The sequence below is a fragment of the Xyrauchen texanus genome, chromosome 23, assembly GCF_025860055.1.
Source record: "Xyrauchen texanus isolate HMW12.3.18 chromosome 23, RBS_HiC_50CHRs, whole genome shotgun sequence".
Taxonomy (NCBI): Eukaryota; Metazoa; Chordata; class Actinopteri; order Cypriniformes; family Catostomidae; genus Xyrauchen; species Xyrauchen texanus.
Genome location: NC_068298.1, coordinates 7,571,403 through 7,598,721, shown reverse-complemented (window position 1 = coordinate 7,598,721; position 27,319 = coordinate 7,571,403). Strand labels below are relative to the sequence as shown.

At 36.2% G+C, this 27,319-nt stretch overlaps 3 protein-coding genes across 3 annotated transcripts; all 3 read left to right on the top strand.

The window, feature by feature from the left end:
* The first annotated feature begins 1,939 nt into the window (after positions 1-1,939).
* On the top strand, positions 1,940-6,133 carry LOC127617158 (ras-related protein Rab-33A-like). The gene is made up of 2 exons (XM_052089072.1): positions 1,940-2,237; positions 4,378-6,133. Exons 1-2 carry the CDS (start codon positions 1,974-1,976, stop codon positions 4,822-4,824), a joined length of 711 nt encoding a protein of 236 aa, XP_051945032.1. The 5' UTR covers positions 1,940-1,973; the 3' UTR covers positions 4,825-6,133.
* Positions 6,134-12,526: 6,393 nt separating this feature from the next.
* On the top strand, positions 12,527-18,957 carry LOC127663442 (selenoprotein T2-like). Its single transcript, XM_052155048.1, has 6 exons — positions 12,527-12,825; positions 15,030-15,140; positions 15,246-15,372; positions 15,935-16,022; positions 16,138-16,284; positions 17,297-18,957. The coding sequence occupies exons 1-5, from the start codon at positions 12,620-12,622 to the stop codon at positions 16,257-16,259; spliced, it is 654 nt and encodes a 217-aa protein (XP_052011008.1). The 5' UTR covers positions 12,527-12,619; the 3' UTR covers positions 16,260-16,284; positions 17,297-18,957.
* A 1,440-nt stretch (positions 18,958-20,397) lies between these two features.
* Positions 20,398-27,089, top strand: rnf4 (ring finger protein 4). Its single transcript, XM_052155115.1, has 8 exons — positions 20,398-20,461; positions 21,145-21,294; positions 21,426-21,552; positions 23,324-23,400; positions 23,588-23,600; positions 25,320-25,446; positions 25,621-25,672; positions 26,140-27,089. Exons 2-8 carry the CDS (start codon positions 21,283-21,285, stop codon positions 26,287-26,289), a joined length of 558 nt encoding a protein of 185 aa, XP_052011075.1. The 5' UTR covers positions 20,398-20,461; positions 21,145-21,282; the 3' UTR covers positions 26,290-27,089.
* Positions 27,090-27,319: the final 230 nt, after the last annotated feature.

The following is a 27,319-nucleotide window of genomic DNA, read 5'->3' as shown; positions in this document are numbered from 1 at the left end:
TAAAAACTAAATCAGCTTATATATTCACACATCCTGAAATAGGCTAAATGAAAAATGTAGCCTATTCAATTAATAAACATCTATAAATGTAGGACTTCCCAGATAACTAAATTATTACCTGAAGCTCCTTGATCGTAATTGCACAATGTGCAAAATGCATGGTTTAGCAGTTTGACGGGCGTAAGCATGGTCATTGCTCCTGATACTTTTGAGAGGAACTGCTGTGGGGCATTGACTTGTTTCTTTTTAGGCCTGCTACTCTCTCTCTCCCTGTCATTGTCCTCAACTGATGTCATGTTTTTTTTAGCTGCAAGGCACGCGTCACCAGGTTTTTGAGTAGTTTAGAATGACAAATCGTACCAGCATACTTTGAGGTCAAAATGGGTACCCACTATGCAAAATGTGTACAGGTTGGCAGGTCTGGTAATGCAATTAATTTTCAGAAAGAGTAATTAGTACAGTAATTTAATACTCTGTAGAAGATGTAATTAGTAGCTTACCCAACAATGCCTGCGTCAGATGGACTCTTTTAGAGCATCACCTTTAGTTGCGTCACATCATAAACAGCGTTTTAGGTCGCTGTGTCAAGTTAAAGTAGTTTGAAACTAAGAAAAACACATCTTGAAATTCCTGCATTTAGATTTGCACTCCATCAAGCTGTGTTTATAAGCAAGAACACGTTGTCATGCTGTGTTGTCTGCTGTGCATAAGTGTGGATTGTTCTCTTTATGAGATGCCCGTTGCCTATACATCTGGAGTTTCGCTTACTGCCCCCTGGAGAACACAGGTGGTACTTCAAGCTTGAGTTGCTCCAATGGTAAGAACATTGGTTATTACGGTCAGGGGAATGATTAATTGCGTTTTTGATCATGTAATATATTCTATAATTAATCACACAGAATTGACATTAAATCGACAGCCCTAATTTGAAAATGTTTAATAAAATATTATATGTTATTTGTGTTGGTTGATGTTTTATTTACTTACAGTACACCAAAAGCTCTCCAATGTGACATCATATGTCCATTGCATTGACCGAAAAAATTGTGTGCCCATAAGGCAGTTACAATGGAAGCCAATGGGGCCATACCATAAAGACAAAAAAACGTAATGTTTCAAAAGTATAGCCACAAGACATACACATTATATATATGTACATTATTTTGTGTGATAAACTGACATTACAAACTGACATTACAACCTTTACCAGATTACAGGATTTTACCAGTCCATGTTACCATCATGGCAATGAAATTGTAATAAAAATTCACTCTGCATACGGTTTACATCTTGTAGCTATACTTTTGAAACATTGTGTATTGTAACTTATACTGGTCCCATTCACTTCCAGTGTCTATACTATAACCAGAATTATATATATATATATATATATATATATATATATATATATATATATATATATATAAAATCCTTTATTTAACCAGGAAAGTCCCATTGAGATATATCTTCTACCAGGAGTCCTGGGCAAGATGGGCAGCATTAAAATAAAAAATCCTTCAGATATACAAAGGACATAAAAACCACACAGTAAACAAATATAAATATAATAAATAAATAATTATATATATATATATATATATATATATATATATATATATATATATATATAACGAACACATCGCCGAAAATCATTTTGAATACAAGAACATAACTTGAATCTTGGAACATTCCTTTAAAGTTAACTAATGTACCCTCATGTCAACACAAGGTCAACTCTACTGTCATGACCATGCTTTCGATTGCAATAAAAAACGAAACAACAGTACTGCATCAGTCGCCATGCACTTGTCTGTTTAAATTCACTGCATCTGCAAAGGGAGTGGATCTGGATCTATCATCCCTTCCCCCATCACCACCACCACAATCACCATCACCATCACCATCATCATCATCATCATCATCACTGCCGGACCAGTGAGTGAACACAAGGCTGGGTACATCATTTCACCGTTATGGCACATGAATTCATAGCAAACAGAGAAGGAACCGCCAACTCACGCCATGCCAATCTCACGTCGTCCCTCGATCTGAGCACGTCGCTGGATCACAGCGTCCAGACGCGCATTTTTAAAATCATTGTGATCGGGGACTCAAATGTGGGCAAGACCTGTTTAACCTTCCGCTTCACCGGCGGATCCTTCCCCTGCAAGACTGAAGCAACCATCGGCGTGGATTTCAGGGAGAAAGCCGTGGAGATCGAGGGCGAGAAAATAAAGGTGGGATTGTTGTCTCGAAGGCCGATGTCTCGATCTAACACGGATGTTTTTTGTGTGTAAAGATGCAGATGTCGAACACCAACATCACGAGGAAGCTCAATGTTTACATTCTTATTAATGTTGCTGAATTATCAGACTTATGATTCTAAAGTTATTACATGTGGCATCAAAGGTGTCTTTTGTTCCAGATTAATCAAATAACGTCATAATGTTGACAATTAAAGAAAATTACGCCTTTTAAGTGCAATCCAGAGTAGCCTATCCTTTAACCTGTAACCACCTGCTATTGTTCATTTTATTATTGTTCAGCCATCTTTGTTTTCTTCATATTATTATTATTATTAATGCAATACAATACTGTGGCCCATTGCAATTAATATAGGATGACACAATACAGATCATTTGACATCACATAAATACACTTAAAGCAGCTGTTAAAATACTAATATGATTATAATTAGATATTTATAGTATAAATATGATTAGACAGACAGACAGGGACTAAAAACAAAATGTTTTTCATTTTGGTTCTTTCTGAGCAAAAACTGTATTTTTTCATTCCAGTTCGGTAGTTCCACAGCCTCCTTTCCAAATGGTAACCGGTTAGAAAAATGTAAAAGAATGGTCAATAAAGTTATTTTTTAAATGACAGTACTCTGAGCTAAGGGTGGGTGAAATACCAATTGCTGTGTTGCCAGATCTCGCAAACAAGCTACCTGGTCTGGAAAAACAAGCCCAAAATAAGCCACTTGCCTCACCAAAATAATCCAAATTTAGGAATACATTTTCCTGTGTGGTGGATTCATCAGCTCAGAAATCATAGAAAGCATACAGTTAACTAAAACATATATTTATAATTTTAATTACAGATCTGCTTCTCATTCAAAACCCGGCAGCATCAATCCTGTATTAAAGGGCTAATTCAACCAAAAATGAAAATTCTCTCATTATATACTCGCCCTCATGTTATCCCTGGTACGTATCACTCGCTGTCTTCACCAAAGCACATTTGAAGAAAAATAGAAAAATATCTCCACTCAGTATGTTCTTAAAATGCAAGTGAATGGAGATTTCTCTTTTGAAGCTCCAAAACTCACAGACAGTCAGCATAAACGTCATCGATAGGACTCGTGGTAAAAATGTATGTCTTCTAAAGTGATACGATCACTTTTGATGCTAAAATAAGATCAGTATCGAAGTACTTTTGAACTATAATCCAACGTGAGGGTGAGCTTCACGAGAGAGTGGAGTCCAAGAGGTCTCTCGTGTGACGTATTCTGTTGCCATGATACAGAAGTAATCCTTCTGTACAGCGTTCCTCCTACGCAGTTGTAAACAGCGCTGCTCTTTTGGCTTTGTCGCACGTGCTTCAGTTCTTGCGTGTTTCAAATGCCAATGTGATTACATCACACATGTATACCGCTGTAGAACGGAAGCATGATTTAGAGTTAAAAAAAGTACTTAAATATTTGTCTTTTTAAGCGATCGAATCACTTTAGAAGACATTGATTTAACAGCTGGTGTCGTATGGATGACGTTTATGCTGACTGTCTGTGATTTTTGGAAATTCAAAAGAGAAATATCCATTCACTTGCATTTTTAAGGACCTACCCAGCCAAGATATTTCTCTTCAAGTTTGTTTTGGCGAAGAAAGAAAGTGATACACATCTGGGATATCATGAATTAAACTTTTTGGGTGAACTATCCCTTTAATGCATCATATCTAACAATAATTCAGTGAAGACTTGGAAACATCTGAGAAAGGTATTTTTTACCTCTAATAATGTTTTCCTTGTATCTGGAATAGCCTTGCATGTATATGTATTAATTATGCATAGATGTTATAAAGGCCTTCGTTCACAGCCACAGGATGCATCATCCAGAGCGGGCAATTAGGTTAAGAAATGTCTGATGCAAGAGTATTAATATTTACAGGCAACATGAAGTGATGTGTTTCCAAAAATGTACTTTGATAAACCCTTGGGCCTTTGGTTTCATGATAAAATTATTAGAAATTGCTTTTTTAGGTCATCCACTTTAGTTGGCATCATTCAGTGTAGGGTTAAATCAGATGCTAATAAATCTCCCTAACTCCAATGCAGCCTTGCAAATTGTTTTTGATTTGTTTCTTCTCTAATAGGTACAAGTATGGGACACAGCAGGCCAGGAACGCTTTCGCAAGAGCATGGTGGAGCACTACTACCGCAATGTGCATGCTGTCGTATTTGTGTACGACGTCACAAAAATTGTCTCTTTCCAGAACTTAAAGGCCTGGATTCAGGAGTGCAACGGGCATGGGGTGTCATCCGCTGTGCCTCGTGTCCTGGTGGGCAACAAGTGCGATCTGATTGACCAGATTCAGGTCTCCTCCAACACTGCCCTCAAGTTTGCCGATGCCCATAACATGCTGCTGTTTGAAACATCAGCCAAAGATTCGAAGGAGAGCCAGAATGTGGACTCCATTTTCATGTGCCTGGCATGTCGTCTAAAAGCCAAAAAGTCTCTGATCCACAGAGATGTGGAGAGAGAAGATGGTAGAATCAGACTGACCCATCAACCCGAACCTAAGAGTAACTGCCTGTGCTGAGGACCTTAAACTGTGAAATTATTAACGTTTATGATTTGCAATGAAACAATGTGCCTGCAACTAATGACATTTTACTTTGTGACAACTGCTCCATGACATTGCCTTTTCTCTGTGTTTCTCTGTATGTGCTTATCTTTATTTTACCAATGTTTTCTCGAATAACGTCATCACTAAAAATAGCTTTGTCAATGAAACACATGGAGATATATATATATATATATATACATATATAATGTCAAGAACAAGTCTAGGTCATATTTCACCTTGAAATCAAATGGGGGTTAAAAATAAGAAAGATTTGTTTTATTTTGAATACCATTAAAATGTTTAGTATTTTTTTTTGTTTTTTTTGCATTGTAACATTTATCATGACAATTAAGCACATTAAGCCCAATTCTCATTAATGTAATGCAAAAAGGAATGTCATTTTGGTGCTTTTAATATGAAGAAAAAAAAATAATGTTATCTGAATTGTGAACTATTTATACTAAAGATAGACTGATTGACTTCTCCACTTAATCGGTAATAGGATTAGATCGGTTTACCGAAAAAGTTGGACGCAAAGACTTTACATTTTAAATATGAATTAAGGGGCTTTGAACAAGTGTATATTACAACTAAAACTATTCAAATTAATTATCTGTTGACTGTACGCAATATAGTTTTGTAAAGCATTTTAAATGAGGTTAGTGATTAATTATTTAGTAGTTAATGTGCATAAAAACAGAAATAAAACAAGAATAAAAAAATTGGTTATGCATTTCATTTATCGGACACTTAAACTAATCAAAACTAAAAAATAATCAGTATCATATCGGTCAGTAAAATTCAATATCGGTTGATCTCTAATTAATACAGAATGTTAAAATGTGTTGTACTATCTTTAATTCTGATTTAAATACATTTTAAAATCATTTGATGTACTGTATATCATTATATGCCAGTCATTTTATTACAGGATTGTTTTCAATACACAGTATGACCATTGAGAATAAAACGTAAATATTAAAAAGTAAAATGTAAATATGCAAATAAAGGAAAAAAGTACAGCATCCAGGCACATTACAGTAATGAGAATTTAGGTGCAAATGTGCATGATTTTCATGAAAATATTGTCACACTACAGTATTAATTTCTTTCGTTTTCTTAAGGCAAAATGTCATTTTTTTTATTTTTTTTACTTAATTTGATGTTAGAGTGAAATGTGACATTCAATGACACTCATCCATTTGTTGGAAAATGATGTTGAATTCCTGATACTAAATTCAGGACACGCTTTATCTGCAATATCACTCTACTAATCTATAAAGGTTTGAAGAAATACCTTTGTCTGATTTCCAGTCATTTAGGTCAGATACATTCATTTGGATCCATCCATCAGTACACAATCAACTCCAAATATCACATACTACAACAAGACATAACATCTTCACCATCATCAGTTGATGGTCTTAATGTATGAGCAGTCAGGAACTGCATCTGGATTCTGAACCCTTAAACGGTACAAGAAGTTTCACATGAGATTTATTAATTCAAACGTTTGATTGCCTTAAATATTGGTCTCTGTTGCAAGTGATTTCTCATAGCCGTGTTACTCGATGCTAAAATAACATTATTCCTCACTAACTGCATAGACGTACGGTATTTGATACTTTTGATACTGATATTATGAAAATGTAAAAATATTTCTAAACACTTGTTCTTTGGTGTTTAGTGTTAAATGGTAAGTGACCCAGCAAAATATTTAATGCTATTAGATAACACTCTTAATTTACCTCATGCTGGACTTTGGAGACAAGTAGGCTATAACAGTGTGTAGCAGCGAAATACTACTTAACATCACATTAGTATTTCACCAGCTTAAAGTGCTTCTTCCAAATGCAAAAACGCTTAACCATCTACAAAATCAAGCTTCAGGCAGGTTAATGAATGTTCCATGTTTATTTAAAAAATTAGATTAACATAGCAAAGAAAAGGCAGTATTTTTAGATCTATCAGGTTGTTTCAGGTGGGTGTTGCTGATTGGAAACTAAATGTTGGTATTGGAATAAGTGAGTGCCCAGTGTCTTTGTTTCATTGCATTATCTCTATCCACTGTTGCTATCTGTTCTTTCTTTTGGTTCTTAAACATTTATTAGAACACAGTTTACTAACTCAGAAGTTGCTGTGTGTTTGCATTTTCTTTTCTTTCTTTGTTTTCATGGTTTCAGCTGCTCTTTATGCTTTCAAATCCGTCAGAGAATTATCTGGTTTCAACAGTGTTAGCCAGTGAAGCCTTTCTCTATTATTTGTGTATCATGTGTTGAAAAGCCATTGTATGCTGTGTGACATGTTACAGTATGTGTGTTTGGTTACGAGCACCAAATTAAGTCTCATATATGGAATGATTTTCCGGACATTATTCAAAAGGAATTGCAAATTGTATTTGCAATTGCGTTTTCAATTTGTGGACGCATAAAATGTGACATAATCCAAACGCAATTGCAAATCGCGCATTACCGTTTGCATTTTCGTTTAAGCGAACGCACAGTGACTGCCAGATTTCAAATGGAAAAGCAAAGTCCGTTTGCAACTGTGTTTCCCATATCTTACGAGTTTTGGCCCTGTCATATTTAAATAGCAATTTCAATTACCATGTCTGCTTTTTCACTTTCTCAGCGTCGCGTATGTAGCCAGCCAAAACTCAAGAGGAATACTAATTCCCTTAGTATTTCCATTGATGCCTTACACGGAAACCTGTCAATCAGGGTCAAGGGTGGGATTATGCTATGGGGCGTGTTTGTCTTGGGAAGTGACGTCACTCACAGTCGACGGTCAAGAGTCATTATATAAACAAGCATTAAAAGTAATGGACCAAAAATCTGTAAGATGGCATCACTGCATCATTCTAAGGAAGCATAATATCTTCAGTTTTGACAGTTTTGTAAATTTTTCTTTTTTAAAACTAATTTTTAAGTGTGTGAACAACGTTGCACCAGAAATATTCTGTCAGCTAGTACATAAACAAAAGAGCGGAATAAGAACTAGAGGCACAATAAGTATAACTATAGCCGCAAAACGTAGAACAACATTTGGTCAGACATCATTTTCAGTAAGAGGCATACATTTGTGGAATGCATCTGAAATTAAAACATTGACAGACTTCAAGGTTTTTAATACACATTTAAAGCAATGGCTGAAACTGAAACAACTTTGTGAACACTGACTGTACAGGACATAACACAATGCATACAAACATAATGTTGCATATGTGAGCACGCACAGACATATGCACCCTTTTGTGTTCTTGTATTGTTAAATGTGTCTAGACTTTGATTTATAGTGACTTCCACATCTACTTAAGCCCATATCTTATTTCATATATGGGATGTATTTGTTGTATGTATTTTATTAATTATAAATCTTAAACTCAATACTCTGTAATTTTTGTTTTAAATTTATAAGCCTAACCAGGGACAGGGGTTGCAAAGTAGTCATGGCTAGAAACATGTATGCGTGGCATCTACTTTGTAGGCCTATTCTTTATAAAGCAATGTTCTATGCATTTGTCCCTGTCAAATAAACATTAAAATAAATACAAAATAAATACAGAGGTGATGCCCTGAACAGACGCCGGTTTATTTGATCTTGACCGTCGACTGTGAGTGACGTCACTTCCCAAGACAAACACGCCCCATAGCATAATCCCACCCTTGACCCTGATTGACAGGTTTCCGTGTAAGGCATCAATGGAAATACTAAGGGAATTAGTATTCCACTTGAGTTTTGGCTGGCTACATACGCGACGCTGAGAAAGTGAAAAAGCAGACATGGTAATTGAAATTGCTATTTAAATATGACAGGGCCAAAACTCATAAGATATGGAAAACACAGTTGCAAACGGACTTTGCTTTTCCATTTGAAATCTGGCAGTCACTTTGCGTTCGCTTAAACGAAAATGCAAACGGTAATGCGCGATTTGCAATTGCGTTTGGATTATGTCACATTTTATCCGTCCACAAATTGAAAACGCAATTGCAAATACAATTTGCAATTCCTTTTGAATAATGTCCGGAAAATCATTCCATACTCATATACATGTATGCTGAAGCACTGAACCGATTTATAAACTTAACTTTTTTATATATATATATATATATATATATATATATATATATATATATATATATATATATATATTGTGGGATTGTTGTTGTCTCGATCTAACACGGTTGTTTTGTGTGTGTCAAGTTGCAGATTTCTAACACAAAAATCATGAGTCAATTATTGGAGCTCATGTTTCAGAGCAACAAATCTTAAGTATTTAAAAAATGCACATGCACAATATATTATTGATTAAAGGAATAGTTTACCCAAAAATGAAAATTGTCCCATCATTTACTCACCCTCATGTGTTTGACTTTCTTTCTTCTGCAGAACTCAAAGATTTTTTTTATTGAGAAAATCTCAGCTCAATAGGTCCATACAATGCAAGTGAATGGTGGCCAGAACTTTGAAGTTCAAAGAGAACATAAAGGCAGCATAAAAGCAATCCCTAAGACTCCAGTGGTTTAGCCCATGGCTAAACCACTGTGGGTGAAAAAACATCAATATTAAACATTCCGGGATCACTGTTTTAAGAATGTGAAATGTCGGGATAATAGTAGACAGTTATTTATTTCAGCTTTTATATCTTTCATCACATTCCCATTGGGTAAGAAGTTAAAATAAACTTTGTTAGTATTTGGCATTTTTGGTCCATTCCTCCAGACAGAATTGGTGTAACTGAGTCAGGTTTGTAGGCCTCCTTACTCGCACATACGTCTTCAGTTCTGCCCACAAAATTTTTTAACAGATTGAGGTCAGGGTTTTGTAATCTTCACTCCAATACCTTGACTTTGTGGCCATTTTGCCACAACTTTGGAGGTATGCTTGGGGTCATTGTCCATTTGTAAGACCCATTTGTGACTGTCTTGTCTTGTGATGTCAATATATCCACATAATTTTCCTTCCTCATGATGCCATCTCTTTTGTAAAGTGCACCAGTCCCTCCTGCAGCAGCAAAGATCCTTGTCTTCCTGTTTCCTCCAGAATCTTCACTAGGTCCTTTGCTGTTATTCTGGAATAGATTTGCACTTTTCGCACCAAAATAGTTAATCCCTAGGAGACATACTGCGTCATATACTTGCAGGTTCCACTCAGAACAGGCCTCGCCATGGTCGACCAAAGAAGTTGAGTGCATGTGCTCAGCATCATATCTAGAGGTTGTCTTTGGGAAATAGACATATGAGTGCTGCCAGCATTGCTGCAGAGGTTGAAGGGGTGGGGGGTCAGCCTGTCAGTGCTCAGACCATATGCCGCACACTGCATCAAATTGGTCTGCATGGCTGTCATCCCAGAAGGAAGCCTCTTCTAAAGATGATGCACAAGAAAGCCCGCAAACAGTTTGCTGAAGACAAGCAGACTAAGGACATGGATTACTGGAACCATGTCCTGTGGTCTGATGAGACCAAGATACACTTATTTGGTTCAGATGGTGTCAAGCGTGTGTGGCGGAAACCAGGTGAGGAGTACAAAGACAAGTGTGTCTTGCCTACAGTCAAGCATGGTGGTGGGAGTGTCATGGTCTGGGGCTGCATGGTCAGTGCTGCTGGCACTGGGGAGCTACAGTTCATTGGGGAACCATGAATGCCAACATGTACTGTGACATACTGAAGCGGAGCATGATCCCCTCCCTTCAGAGACTGGGTCACAGGGCAGTATTCCAGCATGATAACAACCCCAAACACACCTCCAAGATGACCACTGCCTTGCTAAAGAAGCTGAGGGTGAAGGTGATGGACTGGCCAAGTATGTCTCCAGACCTAAACCCTATTGAGCATCTGTGGGACATCCTCAAATGGAAGGTGGAGGAGCACAAGGTCTCTAACATCCACCAGCTCCGTGATGTTGTCATGGAGGAGTGGAAGAGGACTCCAGTGGCAACCTGTGAAGCTCTGGTGAACTCCATGCCCAAGAGGGTTAAAGCAGTGCAGGGAAATAATGGTGGCCACACAAAATATTGACACTTTGGGCCCAATTTGGACATTTTCACTTAGGGGTGTACTCACTTTTGTTGCCAGATGTTTAGACATTAATGGCTGTGTGTTGAGTTATTTTGAGGGGCCAGCAAAGTTACACTGTTATACAAGCTGTACACTCACTACTTTACATTGTAGCAAAGTGTCATTTCTTCAAGATATAATCAAATATTTACAAAAATGTGAGGGGTGTACTCACTTTTGTGAGATACTATATATATACATACATACATACACACAAACACACGAGAGAGAGAGAGAGAGAGAGCAAATTTCTGAACGTTAAAAACACAGTGTTAACTAAATCAGGTGTTCATTTTGTAAGATTTTACAATACTGTTGTGCCTCCCTCCACCACACTTCAAGTAACTTCATTATGTCACTAAAACACATTTTTTTGTAGCATGTAGAATTCATGGCAGGACATAATGGACAGAACATTTAAGTTTGTTTAACTCTCACAGTTTGCGAGAGCAGATTTTGCCCTTATGGAAAGAAATTGGTAATTTTAATCACCAACGCAGCATTCAACTGATCAGGACATTAATAATGTGAAAATGTACAATTACAATTTGAAAGAAAATTTCAGAACTTCATAAACTACTTCAAAGAGTTCTCATCAAAAAATCCTCCATGTGCAGCAATGACAGCTTTGCAGATCTTTGGCATTCTAGCTGTCAGTTTGTCCAGATACTCAGGTGACATTTCACCTACACTTCCTGTAGCACTTGCCATAGATGTGGCTGTCTTTTCGGCACTTCTCACACACCTTACAGTCTAGCTGATCCCACAAAAGCTGAATGGGGTTAAGATCAATAATACTTTTTTCCAATTATCTGTTGTCCAATGGCTGTATTTCTCCAACTCCAAAAAACTTTTATTTTGTTTTTTCTGTTTCAAAAGTGGCTTTTTCTTTGCAATTCTTCCCATAAGGCCTCCTGAGTCTTCTCTTTACTGTTGTACATGAAACTGGTGTTGAGCAGGTAGAATTCAATGAAGCTGTCAGCTGAGGACATGTGAGGCGTCTATTTCTCAAACTAGAGACTGATGTACTTATCCTCTTGTTTAGTTGTACATCTGGCCTACCACATCTCTTTCTGTCCTTGCTACAGCCAGTTGCCCTTTCTCTTTGAAGACTGTAGTGAACACCTTTGTAATGAAATCTTCTGTTTTTAATTTTTATTTAATGAACCAAATTGCTTTCAGCTGTGTTTGATACAATGGAAAGTGATTTTCTAGTACCAAATAGTGCAATTTAGCATGATTACTCAAGGATAAGGTGTTGGTGTGATGGCTGCTGGAAATGGGGCCTGTTAGATTTGATCAAAAATGACTATTTTCAAATAGTGATGGTGCTGTTGTTTTACATCATTGATGTCCTGACTATACTTTGTGACCAGTTCAATGCTACTTTGGTGAATTAAAGTACCAATGTCCTTCCAAAACTGCAAAATCTGTACATTATTCCAAACGTTTGGCCACCAGTGTAAATAGTCTAATAAATGTTTCAGGAATGTTCAGACAATTCCATTTCTACATTCAGTGTCATATATCACCAGCATATGTCGCTGTTGCCTGACTTTTCCAATGATCAGCGTGAAAGACCTTTATTTTGAAATATCATCGTTCTTCGCCATATTGGTCACTTGCTTAGTCCTGGTCGGCAGTTGGTGTGGCAGCTCGGCGGTAGCAGTAGAACCGTGGGCTCGGTTCTGTCGCCGTGCAGAGGGCCAGAGATGGCGGAGTACAGTCAGACGGGTATATTAACGGCTCTGTTGCTGTTTACGGTGTTAACCGTGAAGGATATTTATGTGGGCCGGAGCAGCATGACTCAACAGGAGAGCAGCAGCGGGCCTGACAGCTTTCAGGAGCCCGGCATGCACACACAGAGGCAGAACAAACACAACTTCTACACGGGTCCGCTTCTCAAGTTCCAGTTCTGGTGAGATAATAATTTTAAAAATAATTTAATTAACTTAACAGACTGTTTTAAAGAGATGCTAAGGTAACCCAGCTAACTTAGCATGCTAGCTGTCTTACCATAAAAATAAATAAAATAGGTATTAAAAATTGTGCAATATATAATTAATCACTAACGTTATATGTTTTCAAATATTATATTATATTATACTATACGTAATGTAACAAAAAATAAATGTATAGTATAAATCAAATTAATTCAGTTGTTCAAAAATACATAAATGCAATTCACACATTTCTGATACTTGAAAATATCATCTATGATGATCATATTTTCAATTATTGAGTTCAAAGTCCTTTGATATTTTTTCTGGGGCTTAAAGTAACATATTGACCAATAACCAACATGTAGTTTTCTACTGTTGTCACAGGACCATGAAAAAAAACAAAAACAAATGAAAGAACCCTTTTTAGACCTTCATGACTGTGATAAAATAAATAAGACTTATGACCTGAACAAAATGTCTTATTTTTATATGTATATCATATCGATATTTTGATTCTGTAAGTGTTGTGATTTTATGTTGTTATATAAAAAACTTTTTTTGTGATTTTTCTCAGAAAGAAATGTCTTTTGAAGAACAGTTGTGTCTGAAATTACAATTGTTTTCACTCTGTAATATATCATTTGCAGGTAAAAGGTAGGGATGTGTAAAACTACCAATTTAGCGCTACCAACTGACCAGTCAGTTCGTAGTCTGAGCTAGGCAACTATAAGGATCCCATGTATCAGACTGCAGTATGTCAATTTGTATTAAAATAAGAAATATATACAATATAGCATTTTAACTTGTCAAACTAATTTTGTTATTTTAGAATATAAAATATAGCGTATTACCATAGGCTATTAACATAATGATAATTTTGCAACATTCAAATGGAGGCTAAATAGTAATACTTGTTCAAGAAATATTTCTAGGGCTGTACTGAATTGTGACACACATGACATGTAGTCCCAATGTCGTTGTGTTAATTTGCATATGCATCCTGAGAGTCTAAACAGCATCCTAATAGACAACACTATTCTTACAAACTGCTTCCAGGTGACTGACAGAAAAAAAGTGATTACTCACCATTCGCAAGTGTTGCGCAAGACGCAATCGCGTTGGCGCCAAAGCGCAAATTAACTTCTGAACAAAAAACAAATCAGACATGTGCATCGCCGGTGTTGTACGGAATTTGCACTCCCTATATTCTTATTTTTAGGGGTTGGTGTAGGGATGTGCTTTAGAGGTACGGACCAATAACGGTTAGGGATAGGGGTGGGCTTTAGGGATGTGGGCCAATCAGGTAGGGAGTCAAAGTTCGGCACAACACTGGGATGGCTTTCGTCTGTTCTTCAAAATATAATCAGGCGTGTTTCCTCAAGGCACGCGTGTTTGTGTCTTGCATAACTTCTTGTCGACAGTAGTGGGTTAATGTGCATAAATACCCTGGCTGTTAAATATTGCAGTTGAATAGTTTCCAAAAAATAACTGTGTGAAGGAAAAGTGGACTGATGTCTTACAACTAAATTGAACAAAAAACCGTACTCTCCGCCATATTGAAAGGTCATAAATCCTCCCATCTCGGCAACTCTGGTATCATCTAGAGTTCCGAGTTTCCCACTTGAACCCACGACTTCGCTGTGTCATTTATGTGCTCGGAACTCGTAATTACGATATTTCCAAGTCCACTTGAAGGGCTCAATAGCCTCCCGAGAGTGTTCCAAAGATGGCCGACTCTGGACTGACTTGCTAGAAAGACTTTGATTAAATGAGTAAATGTAAAGAGTTAAAGAGACAAAACTTCTGAGTGAGAAAACCTGTTAATGTGGAACTCAGCACAAATGCAAATCATTTTCATCAAGGAGACGATTTTAAGATCGTTTGGCTCAAAAATAGCGATTTGTAAAAGAATAAAAATAAAAAAATTCCCAGCCCTAAAAATTGCACAGGTTTTTTTGGAAAATGTATGCATTTGATGTACATAATTAACATCTATGGGGCCAACACTTTCCAAGTTTGCTTATATTTGTGAAATTTCAATTGGAAAGCGAAAGGTTTATATTAATATTTTATTAGACCTACGTAGAATTTGTGCTGTAAATGCATTAATGTGAAGTTAAATGAGTTTTGAAGAAAAATCTTTTTTATAAAAACTTATTAACCACATCTTTCTCTTCAGCATATCCTGAGGGTACAGTAAGGTGTTCCAGGAGTACTCCCGGTCCATAAGCCAGCTGTACCCGGACATCAGAATCGAGGGAGATAATTACCCTCCCAAACTTATCAACAAGTGAGTCTGCTTTTCTAAATGTTATCGAATCCGTCCCCTCTTTATATAACCTTCAATATTCACAAGTGATGTGGTTGAATTCTTATTTAATGTCTTCCATTCCAGATACACTGCAAATTTCATTTCCTACTTTAAACTGCTTGCCATCGCCTTGATTGTGGCTGGACAAAATCCGTTCCAAATGTTCGGGATGAACACTCCAAGAATATGGTCCTGGGGACAGGAGAATAAGGTAACGCTTGTGTTACCTTATTAAGATAAACTGCTGTAAAGTTGTTGGACTCTAACCTGATTGTGGTGGAATACAGGATAAATATAATCTTTCACTGTGACAGTGACATAGTTGAACTGTGACAGCCTGTTTTGTGGAAGGAGCAGCATTTCAAGCTTGGTGTGTGGTTGGGAGGGCATGCCCACAATTTTTGGAATGCGTAGAATGACGTAGCAACTGGGTAGACACTTGTGTTGAAGGCAGCATATAATCGATATTGACCCTATTTACTTTTTGTTCAATGTTAATGAGACATCAGTTCATTTGAATGCATAATCTTTCCTCAAAATGAATGTACTAACTTTCTCTGCCTTTTCAAAGGACTTTTCAGCTTAAGTAAATAAGGCAGAAAAAACAGAGTACAATAATATTACTTTTCTAATTACAGTTTATCCTACTTTAAATCCAGTCAAATTCCCAATGGATAAAGTCTTTGTTGTATTCTGTTCAAAGTCCACACTGTGCTTTTTACAGTAAGCAAAACTTGAGAGAATTTTTCTCAGTTGTTGGGTCTGTTTTCCAGATATTTTCCTGTCTCATGGCATTCTTCCTTAGCAACATGGTGGAGACCCATTTGCTCTCTACTGGAGCATTCGAGATTTCATTGAATGGTAATGTAATTTGGATGAGCACACTGCTTGGGGGGGTGGGGGTCTTGCTTTGAAGTATATTGCTAAACCTTGTATATATTTCACAGAAATATCACTAGCTCTTTCTCTGTTTTAGATGTGCCCATTTGGTCCAAGTTGCAATCAGGATATGTGCCCAACATTCAGGAGCTTTTCCAGATCTTGGATAATCACCTGAAGATGAATCAGGTTGACAAGATGAACTTTCCCTCACCATAGTGCTGTTGTTTTTGCCAAGAGACAAGTGAGTGGTTAAACCTGTACACTGACATCAGCGTTTATGTCACAGCATGCACAACATCTGCTTTGTCAAGCATGGCAGGTGTTTAACAAGGGTTTGCTTTTTCAGTACATGTTTAAAGTTTTGCAACAGTAAAAAATGGGTGGGTGACAGTAAAAAATGTTTGCACTCACCCGGACCTTACATTGAAACCAATACTTATAGCATTTGGCTAAGTACATTGTAACACAGTTAAAGGATGGGCAAGGAGGAGGCGAGAACCAGCTTGTCAACATAAAAAATATTTAATGAAAACTTAAACCAAAAGCACAACCATAAACACACATGACGGACATGCCCGTAATTCTCTCTCTCGAACCATCGTCACCGGCCGCCTTTATCCCTCGCATGCCTCATCAGGCCGATTGGGGACCGGGCGCGCGATATTCCGGCCCCGCCCCACTCCGCTCCACATACATACTAGATAAATTTGAGTCTGCTGTCTACATGCCATCACATTTTTATCATTTCACATGTTATTTAGAAATATATACACTATATTCATTATAAATGAATTATTATAGATTGTTCATTTTTCCACCATAAAAGCAGATCCTTGCCTGTCAGTTTGCATGACTCAAACAAGAACTGAATATCAGTGGAGTAGAATTCAATAAGAATCAAAATATTACAAGTGTTGCCTCACTTGGCTTTGTTTTCAAAGAACTATATCACCTGATATATATCACTATATCAGCCTCCATATCTCCTTCTCTCATCCAAAACCTTGATGACACAGCCAAATAGCTCCCCAGTGGACACAAATGTAACTTGGAAATTTGGTAAAAGATTAAAAGAGAAAGTACAGTGTAGCTCACAGCAGGCAAATGCAGATAGGTAAATCAATTTGCAATATTATAGTTTGACAAGCTGGTGTAGAACGACTGGATTAATCGATTACTCTTGCATATCCCTATTCTCAAAGTGTCATGGAAAACTTTTGTGAACTTTTCCTTTATCATTTTCTCCTCTACAGGTCTCTGGAGCCGTTTCTCTGGTCAGTGGGACTGTGGACTGTGGCATAATGAAGGCCTGCACTGCAAACAGCTTGCTGTTAGTGCAAGCTCGATGCTCCGCCACCACACACACTTTCTCTGCCCAGCGACACACCTTTGGATGGACTAGATCTCTTCAGAGCATCAAACTACATGCATTTATCGTAGGAGGATCTTGTGTGAGTTGGAGGCCCTAAAGCTATTATTAAATGCAGAAGTTGGTGACACATGCAAGTGGTTATTGACCACAACTTTGTTCAAGGTTGTTTTCTTTTTGTAACTAGTGCTTTCATCTTTAATTGTATGGGATGTTCCATATTTCTCAAGGGCAACTGTGATTTTATTTTTTCTTTACGTATATGTCTTAAAAATGATGTTTAAACATAATTATTTGTTTGCACTGGTGTAGAACTGTACTGTATTAGGGTGTCTGACATTTTTAATTAGTGGGAATATCTGTACTGCTGAAATATGCAGTGTTGTTAGAGTGAGCTAGCCTTTTTTTTTTGTTTGTTTTTTAAGGAATACTCTCATTAAAAAGATATATTCTGTTGTTACTTACTCATGTTTTTCCAAACCCAACTTTCTTCTGTGAAATACAAAAGGAGAAGGTTTGAACAAATTCCATGCTGCTGTTTCCTTAACAATGACAATGAATTGTGAGCTCTGTCATACTATATTTCAAGTTGTCTGATGTCATATGATAGCTTTTTGTAAGAAACTGACCAATTTTGGTCTTTATTCAATTGGTTGAAACACTTAATGGCATCTGGCGTCATTGACATCAAACCTGGTGCAGTGCGTCTTAATATGTACAGTACTGTGCAAAAGTTTTAGGCACTTGTGAAAAATGTTGCATAGTGAGGATGTTTTAAAAAATAATGCCATAAATTATCACAATGTCATACAAAGTCCAGTAAACATAAAAAAAGCTAAATCAATATTTGGTGTGGCCACCTTTGCCTTTAATACACCTCCTACTGTATGTACACCTGGCAGAGTGCCCTGTTTTTCTAATCTTTTCTGTTTGCAAAAGTAATGTTTGGGAGTCTAAAATGTATATTTCCTATTGACACACTAAAGCTGAAGATATAAATAACCATCTTAAGACAAATGTTTTAGTGAAACATCTTAATTGCTTAACATTTGCACAGTGCTGTAGGGCAAGTTTCAGCCAATTCCGACTTCCAATTTGGTTTGTCACGACATGAGAGGGAGTAAATAACAGAATTTTCATTTTGGTGAAACTATTCCTTTTATTTGGTTGAAATTGTAAATTCACGTCCACTCGCAATAGGTTTGTTGCTTTGATTCAAAAGGACAGTATGCTAAAGTGATGTTGTTGGGAATTTAACTGTTCAACTGTATGTTAGCACTGCCAGAGAAATCTGTCGATTCAGCGTAACTATTTAGAGCGAGTGTCTGGATTGCTGCAGTCATCTTAACGATTGTGTGATTGAGACTGTTGCCAAAAGATGTGAAAGGTAATTCCAGCTCCATAAAGATGTGATGGTAAGAAATGCAGACCTTATATTTTAGTGTTCTTCCCTGTGAGTTTGAAACAGAAATTGTGCTTATTTGGGATTAGTTTGAGAGATAAAAATGTACCCTATTTCACAGTGATATAAAATAAAGATGTAAAAATACATTGCTATGTCAATGTGCTGTTTTAATCTCACCTAACTATAGTTTCACTAAAGAGTTCTGTAATCTGATGGAGCTATCTCTGCCTTTACTTAAACCAGAGCTGTTACATATCCAAAGAAAATAAGACCTTTAGCGTTCACAATTACTATTAAGTCTAATAGTACAGTTTTTGTTTTTCCCAGATTATATTTTGTTAGCTCAAAGAGAGTGAGCATGAGCAATTAAATGCTGTGAAACAAGTTTAAGCTACACTGAAAACCTTAAGTTGACTTGACTCAATTGATTGAGTAAACGCGTTCCCTCAATTGAATTCTGCTATGTAATTCTGCCATGTATAAAACTACTATTTATGGATTCTTTATAACAACTTTAAAACAGCAATTTAAATGCCCATAAGTTCCCTATGACCAAAGGAACATAATACAATTATTCAAGTTATTATGGGTATTCCTCATAGCCTCAATTTTGTACTTTTTGAGTTATTGACACTTAACATTTTTAAGATATATAAGTTCAAGGAACATAGATATTTGAGTTATGAGCCCAAAACTTAAAGACATCTTGTTTTTTCCCAGTAATGTCAGCATTAGGGTTTATAGTGTATGAGGCTGCTAAAACCTGACATTCAACTCAGATAAGGGAGGAGCTAAAAGTGTGCGCTGTAAGTGCTTTAGGTGAAAGTAAAATTTTAACCTCGAAAGTGAAATTAACAGTCTGGAATGCATTAAACTGTTTATCTCTTGAAACAAAATAATATTTTATTTAAACAACAGTTTAATATGCAACAGACCATAATGGAATAAGTATTTCAAATCTATATGATAGGTGTGGATGAGAAACAGATCCATATTTAAGTTCTATTTTACTATAAATGTCCACCTTTGACCAGCCCCAAACAGTAGGTGGTGATATGCACGAAGAATGCAAATCGGCAAAAAAGAAAAAAGAAGAAGAATATAAAAAGTGAAAGTGGAGATTTATAGTAAAAAAAAGGACTTTAATATTGATGTTTCTCACCCACACCTATCATTTCGCACATGAAGACATGGATTTAACCACTGGAGCTGTATGGATTACTTTTTTGCTGACTTTCTATGCTTTTGGACCTTCAAAGTTCTGGCCACCATTCACTTGCACTGTATCTACTGACACAATATAATTTATTGTAACTTTATTACAATATACTTTGTATTAAATAATCCTGGATTCCTGGAATATTTTTTAAAATACGGCTACTACAGTAGTTATCTCATTGTTATCTTCCTACATGCCTTTTGGCCAATTTTTGTATTTTTTTTTTATTTGTTTTACTACTTGGTGGTTTTGTGATGTCGGGAATGTACAATATTCAAATTAAAGAAATATTGTTAAAAAAAAAAAAAACGCACATATCACTCTCCACACCCATATGTCGCTGTAACTAGTATTGAGCCGTTTCTCTTCCTCTACCGTGTTTGCTCTTATGCTCTTACCAAACGCTGACATCTGGAGATTGTTGTGTATGTAACCGGCTATTCATGTTAAAGTCGCGTCAGTTTTTATTCAGCATGTAATCATTTAGTGTATAAAGCTGTCTATTAGAGTATCACACAATGATTTAATTACAATAACGATCGCTGGAGAAAGTAGCACCATGAATCGAGCTAGCTAGCAGCTAAATCACTACAATGTGATAAACTAGCTAATATTTACAACTACCTAAACGTAATTTTACTTTAGTTTAATGACTATTTGTTTCATATATATATATATATATATATATATATATATATATATATATATATATATATTGTGTGTTAATATAATAACAAGATGCTCCCTTTTAGCCCGTGTCAAAGACTTACACTGTTCATTTTCAGTAATGTTTAACACGTTTTGCTAACAGATGGGCTATTAAATATTGGCTTTTGTTGAATTTATTATATGGATGAATATATTTGTTATCAGACTTAAACAACACGAAAATATTTCGATTTAAACGATTATTTCGAGTTTTTCTTATAAACTGCAACAAACATATTGCGATATATAAAGTTTCTGTTTGTCTTTAAGGGTTTGAAGACTCTTTTATCGTTAATATCACTATATTAATTAATAATTGCGTTCATCAACTAAGTCGAAGTTTGTACGTATGATGAAAATAATAACCTACTATTTTGTGTCTTCTTTGTGTTTTTATCAGTTATCATCAATACTGAGAACTTGTCGGGTGGCTAAAAGCAACATTTCAAGATTTTTTATTTTTTTTAACTTTCTAAATCAGAGATTGCCAGCTGGACTTGTGCACTTTACTCCAACAGCTTGTAAATCAACAGTAATCATGAGTAATGCTGTAAGTATCACTGACCACACACTCATTTGAACTTATCACACTGTCATCCTATGCAGCATGCTGTTTAGCTCAGACATCAACAGTAACACTACACATGTACTATAATAACCAATTTGTTTTCCTGTTATCAGACACAGAGGAAAAGACGAACGGCTTCCACTTCGTGCTCCAGACGTGGCAACAGCAAGAGGAACCGAAGTCAGATGTCCCAGGCAGTAATGGAAACCATTGATGTGCTTGAAAGTGACAGAACTAACAGTAAGTTTGGCACTTTTGTTCTAGTGGAGGACTCCCTTCCCACTGATTGTTTAGTTTGACAAGTTTGTCTAAGATCATGTTATTGGTACATGCCATAAAACATGCAATATGAGTTTTTGACCTTTTAAATAACAATCATTAATGCTTAGCTATTCTGTTGCATCACACCGTTTTGTGCATGGTAAGGGAAAATCCAGAATTTCAGAATGGTTTCCCTTTCAATGGAAGATGAGTTTAAATTTGAACTCATACCACAACCTGTCTTAGGCCACACCCCCACATGATGTTGAATCAGAATGACAGGAAAAGGAATTGACTGAAGTGCAGCAGTCACATGGTAGATAAATTGAATTTGATTCCAAGTTTTGGTACAAAACATGAATAATTACATCACTGATTTCAACTAAATATGCCTATTTATTAACTGATATGTAGAATACACATTGTCAAAAAATGTTTTCAAGTAACTTTATGAAAATATCTTGTTAAATCACTATTTTTATATAACCACAGAAATGAACTAAAGATAAATGTGTATCAGAAAGTTAATTTATTGAAAATAGTTTGTGTGTGTGCATGCGCACGCATATGAAAGCATAATATTTCTGTGGATGACAAGTGCTGAGAAATGAAATGTATTATTAAAAACTACACTTTTGCATTTCGTTCCATCTTAATTTACTTAAATTCAAATTTGTATTACAATCACTCTGTTTCATGCCTCAATTTAAACTCTGAAGTTCAACTTGAATTCGAACGGCACAACCCTTCATTGCATGTTTGTATTCTTTTAAAAAAAAAAAAATTGTATCCCCTTTTCTCCCCAATTCCCACTACTTAGTAGGTCCTCGTGGTGGTGCAGTTACTCACCTCAATGTGGGTGGTGGAGGACGAGTCTCAGCTGCTTCTGAGACCGTCAATCCGCGCATCTTATAACGTGGCTTGCTGTGCACGACATCGTGGAGACTAGCACCATGTGGAGACTCATGCACAACTTACCACGCGTCCCATTGAGAGCGAGAACCACTAATTGCCACGAGGAGGTTACCCCATGTGACTCTACCGTCCCTAGCAACCGGGCCAATTTGGTTGCTTGGGAGACCTGGCTGGAGTAACTCAGCACACCCTGGATTCGAACTCGCGACTTCAGGGGTGGTAGTCAGCGTCAATACTCGCTGAGCTACCAAGGCCCCCCAGATTCTTTTTTTTTTATTTTTTTTTAATTCTCAGAATGTCTCTCCAATGTAGGGATGTGACAGTATAACATTTTCATATCACAATAATAGCTGAAGTATTTATCACAGTAAACTGTATCATCTCGGTATTTTATTGAATTACAAAACGGGTTGAAATATAAATTAACTGTTTTCATTCTTAATAACAAGATTTAGTTAATTGTTTTGCATTTATAACATTTATTGCTTGTTTATTTTCACTGCACTTGAACAAGTAATAGCAATGGTAATATTTTAATGGAAAAGTTTAGTTGGAAAAAGAAACATGAATTTTAGAGTTTCCTAGCAATTTGGTATGTCTTCCTGTTACTGTAAGAGTGTTGGCAATGTTGATTTATTGATGGAAATGATACAGTACATTCAGAAAAACTGAAACATTTAGTAAATAATAATCTAGAAATGTTCACTGTATTTTGAAGAGCTCACAATAACAATATTGTGCATGTTAATTATCACGGTATACCTAATTATTGAATATCGTCAAATGTCTACTTCAATGTGCTGTTTTGCTTTTGTTTCACTGTCCATTGTATAAGGTGAAGATGTGGTGGATTTAACGTGTGAAGGGTTGGAGCCTGCGGTTGTTGATCTCACCAATAATGATTCAATTGTGGTAAGTCCTGAGCACGTACACTGAATATCTGTATTGAACCAGTGATTTGACCTCACAGTGTGTCGAATTATGGCTTTACTTTATGGATTTGTGTTGGTGTTGTATATTGAAGACTCTTAGAATAACTGATCATTATTGTCTCTGTTCTGTTTTACCTTTCTCTCATCACCTTGTCGGGGGGGAAAAGGTTGTGGAAGAGGGTAAGGTTTCATCTTGTTTTTTTTTTTAAATTGATGTATATTAGTTAGATATACTAATACTTATAAAGCATCAAATGTTTTGCAATTTTTAGAGATATCTCCTTTGGCTGATAACTGTGCCTTGTTGATGTCTACAATTTCAAATATTTTTATACTTAAGTTATAAATATTGTGCAAAAATATTTTCACTTGAACATTTAATTTCAGTGTATGTTTGTACATCCCAATTGCTGCAATTAAAATGTGTTAGCCTTTATCACACACGCATTGGCTGATTTAACATCTATATCGGTCAACCACTAATGTATATTAACTGCCTCAACAATAAATTTCATCTCATCCCTTGTTTATAAAAAAAAGCTAAATTCACATTTACAGTAAAGCACTTGCAATGGAAGTGAATGGGGTCAATCCATAAACATTGAAATACACGTGGTTTCAAAAGTATAGCCACTAGATGTACAATTGATACATGTTAAATAAAAATTTCTCACAGTGTTGAACGGTGTTACATTGTCATGGCAACAAAGTTGTGATATTGGACACATTTACACTGATCTGGTTAGTAGGTGATTTTATAACACAAACCATGTTAACACATTTGAAGTTTACATCATAACTTAAGTCAAACAACGTAAGTCAATTTGTTTTTGTGTTGAGACATTATGCCACAGATGCTTTTGATTGGGCTTAACTTGCACTGAACCCCGAACATGAATTATGAATTAGGGCTGGGTGGATTTTACTGATTAAGTAGAATTTGCGTTCTGACACGATTATCTTTTATTAATTTAGATTTTGAAGAAATATTGCAAATTCTATAGTTGGATACATTGTAAATCCATCAAAGGCTGAATAAGGAAGAGAAAAATAATTGATAGCTTTTGTCTTAATGCCGCTCCTGATCTGATCAGCTGCAGTTAATTTGCAGCTCCAAATTAACGTGACACGTTAACAATACGGAGACTGATATAAAAGACAGCGGTAGCTTAGCTTTGTCCATCATGCAGGTATAAGTGGCCTCGGCATGCGCATGTTGATGAACGGTCTCCTTTCTTTTATTTTTACCCATAAATAAGCGTTAACTACATGATAGTTATGGGCACATCATTTCATATTATGGAGAGGTTACATATGGGACAATCAAACATCTGCCGCTTCTTTTGCCATGATGATTCAGATAGATTGCTAATTTTTGCTTTGTTCTGTGACGTGTTTCAAGTTTACTGCATCTATAGTCAACTTATGGCAAGCGATCATTTTGACAAACTTTGCTAGTTGAATTTAAATGATAAATTATTTCATATTCCTGCACTGCTCGGTGTGAACCGCTAGAGGGCGCGTCTCCATCTTCAGAGGTTTATGAATATACACACAAATTGTTTGATATACAGTACCTTCTGGATAAACTTGATAATTTATAGATATTGATGTCTAGATAACTTTCTAGATAGACTTGGTTTAGATGAAATTAATACGTACACTGGCAAATAATTATTTAGCGGTTTTCTTACTCTATTAATTCTGAACATCTGGGTTTATTAGCTCTTAGCTGACAACTTCCCCCTGTGGTGCATTTGTAAATGCTGTAGTACATTTAAAAGTTGAAAAAAATCGAATTGTGAATCGTCTAGAAGTTTGATCAAAATCAAGATTTAGTTTTTTTGCCATATCGCCCAGCCCTAGTATGAAATATGTATAAATTCATTGTTTGTGTAGCGGTTGTGCAAAGAAGACGTGGGCATGGTACAGAGAGTTACATACTGAGCAGTGATGAAGAGGAAGAGTCCAGTCAAAGACTCAGTCCAGGTTTACTTTCCACTCTACATGAAAGCTCCAGAGCCAGGTATATGCAAACAACACCTATTACATTCTCAAGTGTCTGTCTGTACCAAACTATTAGAATATTCAAGTCATGAACATTGTACCTTTGAGGCATGTAGCCTCATTATGAATTAAAGACACATTTTCTGGGTTAAAGGTTGTGGAATACACATTTTGTTTGTTTAATTGTCCTTAGGTCTACACCCGGGGCAGTTAGCTGTCCTGTGTGCATGGATGCTTATTCTGAGGTAAGTGATTTTATGTGCCTGTTTCTCAAGTAATCACATGCTTCATGTTATTTAGCCTGATAGTATGTGTTCCTGGATCAACATACTTGTTACTATCAACATACAACATTCCTATTAAAGGGATAGTTCACCCAAAAACTTTAATTCTCTCATTATTACTCACCATCATGCCATCCCAGATGTGTATGACTTTCTTTCTTCATTAGAACACAAAGAAGAATTTTAGAAGAATATCTCAGCTCTATAGGTCCATACAAGTGAATGGTGAAAACACTGCACAAGTAGGCCATTCGCCTGGTGTGCTAGATTCCAGGTCTTCTGAAGCCACATAATGTCTTTTTGTAAGGAACGGACTGAAATTTAGCTCTCAAACTTGTGTATTGTAGTTGGGTGAACTATTCCTTTAAACTAATAATCATTTCCTCTAGTTTTTGGAATGAGTTGTGAGTCTTTGTTCCCATTTTCAGATTATTGACAGCGGTCGGCTCATGGTCTCCACGAAATGCGGCCACCTGTTCTGTAGTCAGTGCATCCGCGACTCTCTGAGTAGAGCACACAGCTGCCCCACATGTAGAAAGAAACTCACAAACAAACAGTATCATCCAATATATATCTAATGGTGAGAAAAACAACTCAGCCAGGCATGGAGATCAGCATACAGTCATAACAATTCTAGACGTTCTCATGAAACAACTGCACTGTGTGGCGAGTCTATCGCTTTCATATTTTATACATCAATAGAGAGGTGAAATTTTGTGGGGTGAAAAAGCAATTTTAAAATGTAAATGCATACACAGTTGATAGTGTTGAGCAATATAGTTAAGGGTAAGGTCCAGTGCATATGAAAAAAACAAAACAATGAACAACCTTCTTGTAATGTTAGTTTAGTTTTAAGAACAATACAACTCTCTGCTGGGTCAGTCTCCATTCTTGTTCGGTGAAATGTGTGAGATTTCTGTATTGGTTTGGGATGCATCACCCTCATACCAGCCTGGTTAGCTTTGTTAATTGTTACTCACGATTAACATGTTGTCATTTATCATTAGGACATTGGTATCTGCATATGAAAATGAATACACAGGTTCTGATTGTTCATCAACTATACTGTAAATTTGAAGGATAATACAATGCATGGTGGTCAAGATGATGTAAATGTTCTAATTGTGCGTTCCAAGGAAAGGTCTTTCAATGTACATGAGCACTATTAAACAGTGGTCTTGTATTGATTACTCAGTGGTCATATGTTTGAATAAGTTTACCGAGGAGACTAAAGCTTACAGGGATGGTTTGCCAATTGCGCATTGCAAATGTTAATATTTGTATATACATTCATGTATAAAGGACCTGTAAGTTAGAGATGTCAGGACCATTACATTTATTTCAAACATTGAAACAATAAACTTATTGTTTACTTCTATTTTATTCCTGGTTTGGTGATTTTACATATCTTAATCAGATAAAATACGTTTTTTTTTTAGGTAGGCACCAAAATTGTGTGTGTGCATGTATGTGTGTATGTGTATATATATATATATATAACCAAAATTATATATATCATTTTGTTTTGGTCAGATACCAATTTTAACCCAAAATAAAAAAAAAAAATAAGGGTCAGTACAGATATTTTGCCACTAACTCGCCTTATTT